The following is an 11,106-nucleotide window of genomic DNA, read 5'->3' on the forward strand; positions in this document are numbered from 1 at the left end:
GACTTTAATATAGTGCTAAGAAAAGAACCATATGCTATAATCCTGCTGCTGTTTGATCCACGGTTGAGGATTAAATTATTTTTTTCATCTTTTTTTTTTTAGTGTTTACTTTTATGTGCAACAAAGCTATGGTGACAAAGTGATATCCCTTGTGGATCATTAAAGTCTGTCTAAGTGTAAGATTCATGTTTTTAAAGGCTGGAATCAGTATACACTGATCAGGCATAACATTATGACCTTCCTAAGTCTCCCTCGTGCCCGCCAGTTATGGACATGGGTCTTCTGAGTGTGTCCTACGGTGTCTGAAAACTGAATGTTGTTAGTGGGGGGACCTTTGGATCCTGTGGGCTGAGGGGAGGGGCCTCTGTGTGTCAGGCTCGTTCCCAGCACAACATCGCATTGTCACAAGATGGTATTATTCACGTCTGCTGTCGGTGGTTTTAATGTGGTGGCTGATCAACCCATTTGTTTGGGCGGGGGGTGGTTTAACAGGATATCTATATTTATTCCAAATGACCACATTTCTGAAGCTTCCTCAGAAGAAAAAAAATACTTCAAACTGTGTTTTAAAGTATTATTTAAAAAAAAAAAAAAAAAAAAGTAGGAGTCATGGGTGGACACAACCCTGAAAAGATTTAATCTTAGAGCATCTAAAAAAAAATACAGTGTGTGAGATGAAATGTTTGACTCAGTGATGATTAAACATATAAAAAATAGGGGAGGATTATCTGAGGCTCATGCTAGACATTTCAGGAAGTATCACAGTGTAAAGCATCGTGTACTGTATGAATACTCAGCGAGGGCTGATATTTTTATGTTACACAGCAAATAAACCACAGGTTTAATTCTGGAGATTTTTTTCATACCTACACTCCCCCTGAATGAAACAGTCACCGCGAGCAGTGTTACCGTACACTCTTGTGTTCACTACGTACACAAATGTTTTCTAATATACACCAATTCTTCATGATGGTTGGTGTTCAGCATTCCTTCCAAATAACAGAGAGAGCTGTTTTCATTTTAGATTCTGCGTTTTGTAGTACTATTTAATTGTGTTGTACTGACAAGTTTCTAATATTTTGACAGCCCCATTTTAGCCGGTGTACTAGGCTAAGTAACAAACACAACTACATCCTCCAAAATCATCATAGCTTTTAATTATCACCTTTCTGACACCGTTTCAACATAAACGGAAAAGAGTTTAAAGCGATAAACAAAGCTTTTAGACGGCTTCGGATAAACTTTAAACTCCATACAAACAATCTGGGAATCAAATGTCCACGTTGAGAAAACGCTCCAGTCTGAATCATTTCACTTTTCTCTTTACTTTGGAGTCTGTCTTTCCAGCCTTCTTGCTCAGTTTGCCCTGAGGCTTTGCTCCCTTCTTCACAGCAGCAGGTTTGGGTGCTTTCTGCAGTTGCTTCTTCTTGGGCGGCTTCTGCAAGACACAAGAAATGATTCGCTAAATGAAACACAGAACGCTCTAGACGGAAGCAGAAGTATGCGAGCTGTTCTCAACAGCACTGACCTCCAGTTTGGGCTTTTTGCTGGGTGTTTCTATGGGAACCAGCTGTGGGATCTCTTCCTCCTCTTCTTCTTTTTCCTTCTCCTCTGCCTTATTTTTCTTCTCCTCCGTCCCCTCTGCTGGAGCATCTGCTTTCTTTACGCGCTTGGTCGTCTTCTTTTTTTTCTGATTTTTTTCTGCCTGAAATACAAAAATATGCCAGGCGGTCATGTTCACTGTTTCAATAAAGCCTCCGTCCGCACAGGACAACCATGTGACTACTAACCAGTACTCACCCTGGCACTGCGAGCCTTGGCTTGCATCTCCTCGAGCACACTAATGTGGCTCAGGTCTGAGGTGTAGATGGGCAGAGCCACTGATGTCTGACTCTTTACATGGATCAGCTTTATCAGTGGTCCTTTCTGTCAATGGAAATCGATTTAGAGATCGAATAATTACATATTTTAAACAAAATGTGTTTCGGGAGTACAACTAGATAGTTTTTTAATGTGACGAAAAATAATTAAATGTTCAACTGTGCTGTAGGCTGTTGTATGATTAGGTTTCACACAATTAATACGTAGTATCCTTAGCAGCTGACCCACCAATCAGAGGGCTCCCACCATGGATAGCGTTGCTAACAGAGCAGTGAACTGACTCCGAAACCAACTTCCGCTGAAAACTAACTAACGTACTGTGTAGAAGGTACAGTGAAAAAAAGCTCTCATTATTTACAGTATTCTAATTGTTTAAGTAATTGTCGCTGCCTATACTGAACAGCGTTAATGCTGCGAATGCAACGTTACCATTTCTGTGGCTAATCTGACTAGCATCCACAACTAGCTTAACTAGGCAGACAGAAAAATAGGAACACATGGAGGATTCCTCAAAGCATTTATATACGCGACTCTCCACAGCATATTGCGGTAAGTGTCGTCTACATTTAGAAGATATTCAAGACTCCTGACTTCAGAAATGTTGGCTCGTAGATTCTATGCGTAAAATGTAAACGATGCAGCTAACAGTTGCTACGTTCTGGGAGACACAGGAAAAAATGACTAGTTTTCCCACCAATTCTCACTTTTTAATGTCTGGTAATTTCTTCCCCATGTCATATCCAAGTTTTTGTCGTTTCTGAAGAAGAGAGTTTTATTGCCAAATAAGTCTACAGGTTTTCATTATTTTTCTGAGCCAGACTTGTTTGTTTAACCAATGAGCAGCAACAGGTGGGGTGGGTTTTGGCAAAGGCTCAAGAGCACATTCATTAATTTCTTGGTTTCATTAGGGCTCAGACGCATCAAACCCTATCAAAGAACTACCGGAAAAGTAGACGTCTTTGTCTGGACCAAAAACTTGTACCTGAACACAACACAAGGACAACTGTCAATAGACAGCTGGTGCATACAACATGAGAAGGCATGAAAGGAAGCTAGGGCAGGTGTTTGTGTTTGTCATTCAAACAGGGAAACTGGGGAAATCTGTTTAGACTGTCACTTTATCTCTGTTGATTATGCAGTAAAGGTGGGAGAAGAATCTATCTAGGAAGGAAGCCAGAGCCATAAACCACTGGATGGAGCAGGAGCAACCAGCTCTGTCCACTAGTGACTTAAGTCTAAATAAATATCGAGGATTAAGACTAAAGCAAAGTCGGCAAAACAGAAGTCATCTCCCTGGGTTTCAGCCATAGACTGTATAAAGATGGACACAGAACTGCTCCTTAAATATGAAGCCAAAGTAGAGCTCCCCCTGGTGGCTGGCTGAAGTATAGGTCATAAGCTCCACCTTTTTCATGTTAGCAAATGGCACTAAAACACTAAAATACACATCAATTTTTTTCAAGTGTGATTTCAGTCATTTTAGGTAGTTAAAATAATGTTTAAATTATATTTTTTGGATCATTTTAGTCCCACAGGATGTGACGTTACAGCGACCACCAGTTGCCATGCCAACCGCTCCGTAAGGCGGTCCCGTGTGACCGCGAGAGTTGTGAAAGATAAATTTTTAAAAAATAATTATAGTGTATAATCCAACATTTCTTTGTAACTGGTGGAGGTATCAGAGCATAGTATTAATTAAACAAATATCCGAGTGAGTATGGCGGAAGTGTGGGCGGAAGTGTGGCGCCCTCATGGACCGCACTGCGCAGACTCTGGCTCCAGACTTCAAAATGGCGCTGCTCATATCCCGGAGAAAATAGCAGAAGTTTGACTAACGCAAGAAGTGGACACGCATTGTCCATATTTATACCGTCTACGGACTCAATACTCACCATGCGCAGCTTGGCCACTATGGTCTGAACAGCAGCCTCGATGTTATCAGTCACTTCCTCTGCAGTCATGCCGGAGTGGGCGACGCGTGCCATACTACAACACAATCCAACATGGAGCAGCATTGTTACAAGGTGAAGCACAAATTGAAGTAACAAATGTAAAAGGTATCTTTTAATCTTATATTTTGTGTTTCAAAGTTGTAGAGACAGGCTCCACGGGAAGAGGAGGTCCATCTGGATTTACATTGAGTCACTGTTGCACCTGCGTTACCCGCATCAAAAACACAGAATTGACGGGGTTGTTGTAAGTGCTGCTGTTTCTCATACTTGTCATTTGATTTGCCTCCCTGACAAAGCTGTCGGAAGGAGATGGTCTGCACTGAAAACTAAAGCCAGATTTGTGTTGGAACAGAGCTGAGCTCACCAGCAGCAGCCCTTGTTGGTAACCTTCAGGCTGGTTCCCTGGATCACTCTCTGGATGTCTCTGGCCAGATTTTTGCTCTGCAGGTTAACAGACAGCGGCTCTCTGAAAGGGAGAGGAAGGGTAAGAATGCATCTACATGACATATCAGCACGTTGTGAAACAAATATTCTGCCTTCATGATATTAATTTTGACATGGGTCTGTGTGGGGTTTGTCCCTTTGCTGACTGACAGTGTTTACTGCTTGATGTTGTGTTTTAAGTTGGTTTCAAAACCAATTTCTTACATTACTAATTCAAAGAATGAAACACGCCACAAATTTTGGAAGCAATGGTTATGCATCAGTTTTTCATCATCCATTACACAAGATAAAATTCTATTTACTGTCATCTCTTAATTGAATGAACGGAAAAAGCAGAAAACGCTGACTGCTTTGTGATTTTGTTGGTGCATTACTTTTATTAATTTACTAAAATATGAAAAAACATTCCAAAGTGCATCACTAGCCATACTTCACACTTGAACCCAAACGATGTCAGAATGAGCCGGTCAGAGATATCGCTCCGACTTGTTGATCAGGTTTGACGACCAGTGAAACCAGACCTTTGTCTTATCTGAACATTCAAATATGCAAACCAGACCGACTCCTCATCATTCATGAGAAGCCAGCTCTGTATGACAGATAATAACCAATTAATAACCATTATGTTTTTGAATGAGGACTACAGACAACTACCAATTGCTGGTATGAAGAGATACACTAAAGTGCCAGTGTAATACGTATTTGTTCACCTATCCAAATAACTGAATTCAGGTGTTCCGATCACTTCCATGGCCACAGGTGAATAAAGTCTCAACAGACTCAATAAAGTCTTCTAAACATTTGTGAAAGAATGAGTTGGTTCAGTCCAGTCATGAACCTTTCTCACTACTAGATATTCCACAGTCAACTGTTGGTGGTATTATAACAAAGTGGAAGTGACTGGGAATGGCAGTAACTCAGCCACGAAATGCCAGGCCACGTAAAATGACAGTGGATGCTGAGGTGCATTGTGCACAGAGGTTACCAACTTTCCGTCAATCGCTAAAGAACTCCAAACTTCATGTGGCCTTCAGATTATCTTAAGAACAGAGCGTAGAGAGCTTCATGGAATGGGTTTGCAGCGAGCAGCTGCATCCAAGCCAAACATCACCAAGTGCAATCTAAAGCACGCCACCACTGGACTCTAGAGCGGTGGAGACGTGCTCTGACAAATCACACTTCTCCATCTGGCAATCTGATGGACCGATCTGGGTTTGGTGGTTGCCAGGAGAACGGTTCTTGTCTGACTGCACTGTGTCAAGTGTGAAGTTTGGTGGATGGATATTATGGAGTGGGGTTGTTTTTCACAAGATGAGCCTTGGCATCTCACTTCCAGTGAAAGGAACTCTGAATGCTTCACACCAAGAGAAATTCCATGCTCCCAACTTTGTGGGAACAGTTTGAGTCTGTGCACTAGTGCCCAAAGCAGGGTCCATGAAGACATGGATGAGTGAGTTTGGTGTGGAAGAACTTGAAGTCAGGAAGTCCTGACCTCAACCCGATAGAACACCTCTGGGATGAATCAGATGAAGACTGTGAGCCATTCAACATCAGTGTCTGACCTCACAAATACTTCTGGAAGAATGGTCAAAAATGACCATGCTGACCACACTCCTAAACCTTCTGGAAAGCCGTCCCAATTTCAGCTATGTTTCTATGTGGGCCGACGTCGCCCTAAGGATTAAGAATGGGATGTCACTTCAGTTCATGTACGTGTTAAGGCAGGTGAGAGAATACTTTTGGCAATATAGTGTAGTTCTATTCATGTAGGTGGTCCAGCTGGCCAACGCTAGTCGCCATTGCATGTGTTCAAGTGCAACTCTTCTGTCAAGACGCAGGTGATAAGAGGTGGCACTGCAGGCGGCCTTTGTCGCCACTAGTTATATAATGTGGGTTTGGTGTGTTTACACAAACAACAGCTGGTTCACTGCCCAAACATTCAAGTTGGAACTTGCGCTTCAGAGGTTTATGTCAACATACATCGAAGTTCCTTCAAATTTCCTTAAAAGTAAAATCCTAATTTCCAATGTTCACTGAATGTAGCAGGATAGGTGGTTGTTTTAGCCAATCAGCAGCCTGCTGACAGATTAGGCCCACCTATCCCTTTCCGCACCAGGTGAATCTTTCTTTTTTTCTTCTTCTTCGATCGAGAACACAAGGGCAGCTACTTCCACTACATTACGTGAGTGATGAACCGAGAGAAATAGAATAAAAGCTGCCAAACAAGTTTAGTGTTTTTGATATACTTGTATTTCTATTAGTGTTAGCTACCATAAGCTGGCGTTTAGCAAGTTTACCTAGCAACTGTTTTTCGTCTTCATGTTTTCGGAAGCGTACGACCTTTCTTTTTGGCTTTTCCTCTCCCTCTTTAAAGGTAATTAACCTAATCTCAAATGAGTAATTTTTGTCATTTGTCAACAGGAGCTTGGGTGTTTTAAACGTTTTTACGTTACGTAAATTTAGCTCATGTTGGCTTTGTATTGCTCATAGAGGCTTAGTATAGTATTTGGGTGTGTGTATCCAGCTGTTCCTGCTTAACTGGTGAGGAAGTCCACGTTCAATGAAGAATTTCTATCCGCTTCATAGATTGAATTTAATTCAAATCAATTCCCTATTTTTGAGCTCTCAAGCAATTGCAAAATTATCAGTAGTTCCTGTTCTAGTTTCCTGTAGTTTCCACTTGTACGTGATAAAGGTTACACTTGTCGTAATGATTGTTTGGCTTACAAACTGAACTGAACAGTTAAGGTTTTATACTGAACTGACTATCTTGACTGGACAGCAATAACAAGGACAGAAGGATTCTTACTTTTTTCTCTCGTAGAAATGTTTCCCGATGTGAGACGGCAGCAGGCGGCGGATCCGATCGTCAGAGAGGAACAAGTCAAAGTTCCCCAGTAGGCGGCGCTTGGCCTCAAATGGTTTGTACTCTGTCTTTAACATCTTGTATGGTATTATCTGCCAGACAGACACATGGACCACATATGTATGTTACTGGCTGGTACAGCAACAGTGCTGTTTGTAGGAGTTTGGATACATGCTTCTCACCTCAGTTATGTTTTTGACACCCTTCTCCTCCAGCAGCCTCTTATAAAACCTCTGGCACTGCTCCGATGTCATCTTGGGTTCATCTCTGGTGAAGAGGCAAACGTCTTCTGTGTCAGGTCGCTGGCCATGGGGCAAAGGACTACCGATGAAACAAGGTAACAGACAACATCAATTAATATCTTCTGTTATGTTATCACAGCTACTATAACTTTTACAAACAATATGTGAGATAAGATCATGTGTTCGGAATCTGTCCGTCTTTAAATTACATGACAACATGAATGTTGGAATTAGCGTCAAATAGCAGCTTGTGCCGTTCATATAGGAATACTAAACATAAGCTGTTGAAACGTGGCATTCTATGGTTCACGTTAGGTTTGGTTTAATAACTGCAAATCTCCATGCTCTAGAAACAGATAGCTTCACATAACGTGAGCGCTGTCCGTGCCGTTTTTTTCTTAACTGGTCTTTAACCCTCATGCGTTTTCTATTTCATTTTTTCTTGGTACGTAAATGACAACTTCCATGAGCCCCCGTGAGCTTTATCTACATCTTCTAGGCTGTGTGGCATCTCTGCCAGCTCAGACAAGCTGATAAAATGCCATGCAGGCACGCAGGTTGTTATGAGTTGTCGAAAAGTGAAAATGCGTTTGATATTTTAGCTGCTTGTGACGTAACTGTCTGGCCACGCCCTGTCAATCTACGCAGCTTCAGGTAGCAACGACAAGTGGAGCCATTTGTTTCAGTCAAGCCTCCGATACACATCAACAATGGAGCGTCCCTGGTATATGAACTGCTACGCGCTCAGCTGTAAAAGCTAACAAGCAACAACTTGCAGGTGCGTTCCAAACACTTTACCCTTTAATTTCACTGTTTTGAATTAAACAGATGTTAAAGACTTCTATATTATTCCTCTTGGTCATTTATTAAAAGCTATTAGAGGCAGATGAAGTTGAATATATATATTTGGGTGAATATTATTTAATACCAAACATACATGCAACTAAAGACAAAGTATTAAATAACACAAGAGCATACTTCGCATATATGAGGCCAAAGCATTGTGTCCCACTGTGTGTAAGGCCTTATATTTTTATTTAATCCCTCTGACTGTTGTGATTTCAGAGCATGTGTTAATTCAAGTACTTTGTCAGAATGTATGATAAATATAAAATATAAAGGCGGAAAAGATATGTAAAACACACGTATTTCACTTTTTACGTGTTATTTATATGTGCCAAGGTTCCAGGCTCCAGCCTGCCACCACCATCGTACTCACATGCGGATGGTCTGGGCCCGCTGTGGCACCTTCCACAGGGTGAAGAGGAGGCTGATGTGCTGAGTCTCATCCAGGAACAGCGCGTCACCAGTGGTCTTGGTTTTAAGGAAAGCCTGCAGAGCCTGCACCGCCTTCTTCACCTGTCATTAAGGTCAATTACAAAAAAAATAAGAACGCAAGAAAATCAAATAACTGTTTAAATTATAAACAAATTGTTTAAATAACCGATTTCCGGTTGACCTGTTATGACATATTACGTGATATAATAAACAGGAGTCGTTCATGCGGCAGACCGACATTTCAAACAACAACCAAAGGGATAATAGTACATTTTTAAATCACGTATGCAATGTTCACACTACTTCTAGTGCAGGTAAGATCCGCGATATCCCTCAGACGGCTCTTCTAGCGTCTGTGTTTATCTTCTTCTTCTACGACCGGCTTTCTTGGATGTTTTTGTTCCGGGGTCACACGCCAGCGCAGCGGTTGTGGCGCATGCGCACACGTATTATCCGATCAATACTGCGATTAAGCCGTATATATGGTGGAGAAAATCGAGTAACGTGTTTACATGCACTTAAGTTCTCCTGTTATAGTCCGATTGAGGCAATAATTCGTTTTTTCTACCTGCATGTAAACGTACTGAGTGACACACCCAGATAATGCTGAAAAGACACATATCGCCACCTAGTGGGGAGGAGGAGAACAGTTACTCGATTTTCTTCGCTGCATGTAAACTGGGACAAGGACTGTTGTCAGAAAGTCGAATTGTGAGCACAGCTCGATTAAGATCTGCATGTAAACGCACTGATTCAGATAATGAGAACTCTGATTTTAATTGGAGTAAAAAAAAACATGTAATGTGTTTACATGCACTTAAGTGGTCTTGTTATAGTCCGATTAAGGCAATAATTGTTGCTAAAAACATGTTAGTTGTGTTTGATTGAAAAATGCTGCAGAAAAAGCATTGCCAGATCATATCACTCCAGCTTTATCTTCTCTTCATTGGCTCCCTTTGAAGTCTATTTAAATTTAAATTCCTGCTCCTTACATACAAGGCCCTTAAAGGCCTAGCTCCATCATATCTGAAAAACCTCACTGTACCATATCATTCCAACAGATCACAATGATCTGAAAGTTCAGGTCCACTTGTGGTTCCCACAGTATGGGAGGTAGAGCTTTCAGCTATCAGGCTCCTCTCCTGTGGAACCAGCTCCTAGTTTGGGTTCGGGAGGCAGGCACCCTCTCCACTTTTAAGATCAGGCTTAACACCTTTTTGACAAAGCTTATAGTTAGAGCTGGACTCAACCATCCATTTATTTATGCTGATATGGACCTAGGCTGCCGGGGAACCATCTCCACCGAGCTCTTATTCTCTCTCTTTTCTTTTCTGTCTACCCAGTCGGCCTTCGGCCGATGGATCGCTCCACATGAGCTTGGTTCTGCTCATGATTTTTCCTGTTTCTCTCTGTTAAAGGTGATTTTTTTCCCCCCTTGCCACGATCGCCTCCAGGCTTGCTCTGGAGGTTTCAAGCCGGGTTTTCAGACCGGACTTTTCTTGAGAAAATGTGTATTTTTCTTGAGGGCATGTAAATAAAATTGAAGTGACTTCCTCCTAAACCCGTGAAGACAAATGGCAAATGGCTAATGGCTAACAAACGAGGCAGCGAGCACTAGCCGAAACTAGCGACGACCTCTAACCTGTAATCCCGTATACATACTTTATAAACTGCGATAAATAACAAACTTTTACCTGAGACGAATCCAACTGAAAATTTCGTTCTGCCATGCTGTGTTCTTCACGTGTTCCTTACTGCGCATGTCAAATGTTGACGCAACGACGTACAAACGTACAGCGTCACGGCTAAATTTCTCTAATGATCCGCAAGGGGGGCTCGGACTAAATGCTCGGGTCTTTCGGGGTGGAGTTTGCATGTTCTCCCTGTGTCTGCGTGTGTTTTCTCCGGGTACTCCGGGTTTCCTCCCACCTCCAAAGACATGCTCGTTAGGCTGATTGGTGATTCTAAATTGACCCTAGGTATGAGTGTGATTGGTTGTTTGTCTCTGTTGTTAGCCCTGAGAAAGGCTGGGTCCTATCCAGGGTGTAACCCACCTCTCACCCGAAGCCAGCTGGGATGGGCTCCAGGGATGGGCTCCAGCAACCCCGCGACCCTAGTGAGGATTAAGCGGTATGGGAGATGAGATGAGATGTTCCGCAATGTTCTTAGTAATTTTTTCAATGGAACAGTTGATCAAAAAAAAAAGTATCTCCTACACAAGTGCAGATGAACAGATAAGACACCCAACACTGAATTTCTTTATCATATAGGTTCTTTACAAGGACTGAAAAATGATAAAGCAGCCAAAATGGCTGGAATCTGCAAGGACTTCAACATTTTCTAGAAGTAGCTTTTTGTTAATGTTTGCCTTGATAAACCCATGTTATATTTTAATTTGTGTAACCTTGTTCGTTAGTTATCTGTCATTCTATCATTGCACTAC

The 11,106-nt window shown here is 41.9% G+C and overlaps 1 protein-coding gene and 1 non-coding gene across 2 annotated transcripts; both read right to left on the bottom strand.

The window, feature by feature from the left end:
• Positions 1 to 1,135: 1,135 nt before the first annotated feature.
• Positions 1,136 to 10,476, bottom strand: rsl1d1 (ribosomal L1 domain containing 1). Its single transcript, XM_047608608.1, has 9 exons — positions 10,358 to 10,476; positions 8,605 to 8,744; positions 7,326 to 7,464; positions 7,087 to 7,235; positions 4,198 to 4,299; positions 3,774 to 3,867; positions 1,801 to 1,926; positions 1,529 to 1,705; positions 1,136 to 1,438 (listed from the first exon to the last, which is right to left on the bottom strand). The coding sequence occupies exons 1-9, from the start codon at positions 10,391 to 10,393 to the stop codon at positions 1,307 to 1,309; spliced, it is 1,095 nt and encodes a 364-aa protein (XP_047464564.1). The 5' UTR covers positions 10,394 to 10,476; the 3' UTR covers positions 1,136 to 1,306.
• Positions 3,959 to 4,085, bottom strand: LOC125023065. The gene has a single exon (XR_007114527.1). It is a non-coding gene; the product is annotated as a small nucleolar RNA SNORA55 (small nucleolar RNA).
• Positions 10,477 to 11,106: the final 630 nt, after the last annotated feature.

Source organism: Mugil cephalus, chromosome 16 (assembly GCF_022458985.1).
Source record: "Mugil cephalus isolate CIBA_MC_2020 chromosome 16, CIBA_Mcephalus_1.1, whole genome shotgun sequence".
NCBI lineage: Eukaryota > Metazoa > Chordata > Actinopteri > Mugiliformes > Mugilidae > Mugil > Mugil cephalus.

Bases quoted from the DNA above. Each gene is read 5' to 3' on its own strand.
- rsl1d1 (XM_047608608.1), bottom strand. From the start codon at position 10,393: ATGGCAGAACGAAATTTTCAGTTGGATTCGTCTCAG. The intron at 4,300-7,086 runs GTAAGAATCCTT...TCTCCCTTTCAG, and splicing joins CATTTCTACGAGAGAAAAAA to AGAGCCGCTGTCTGTTAACC. The intron at 1,706-1,800 runs GTGAGTACTGGT...TTTGTATTTCAG, and splicing joins CCAAGGCTCGCAGTGCCAGG to GCAGAAAAAAATCAGAAAAA.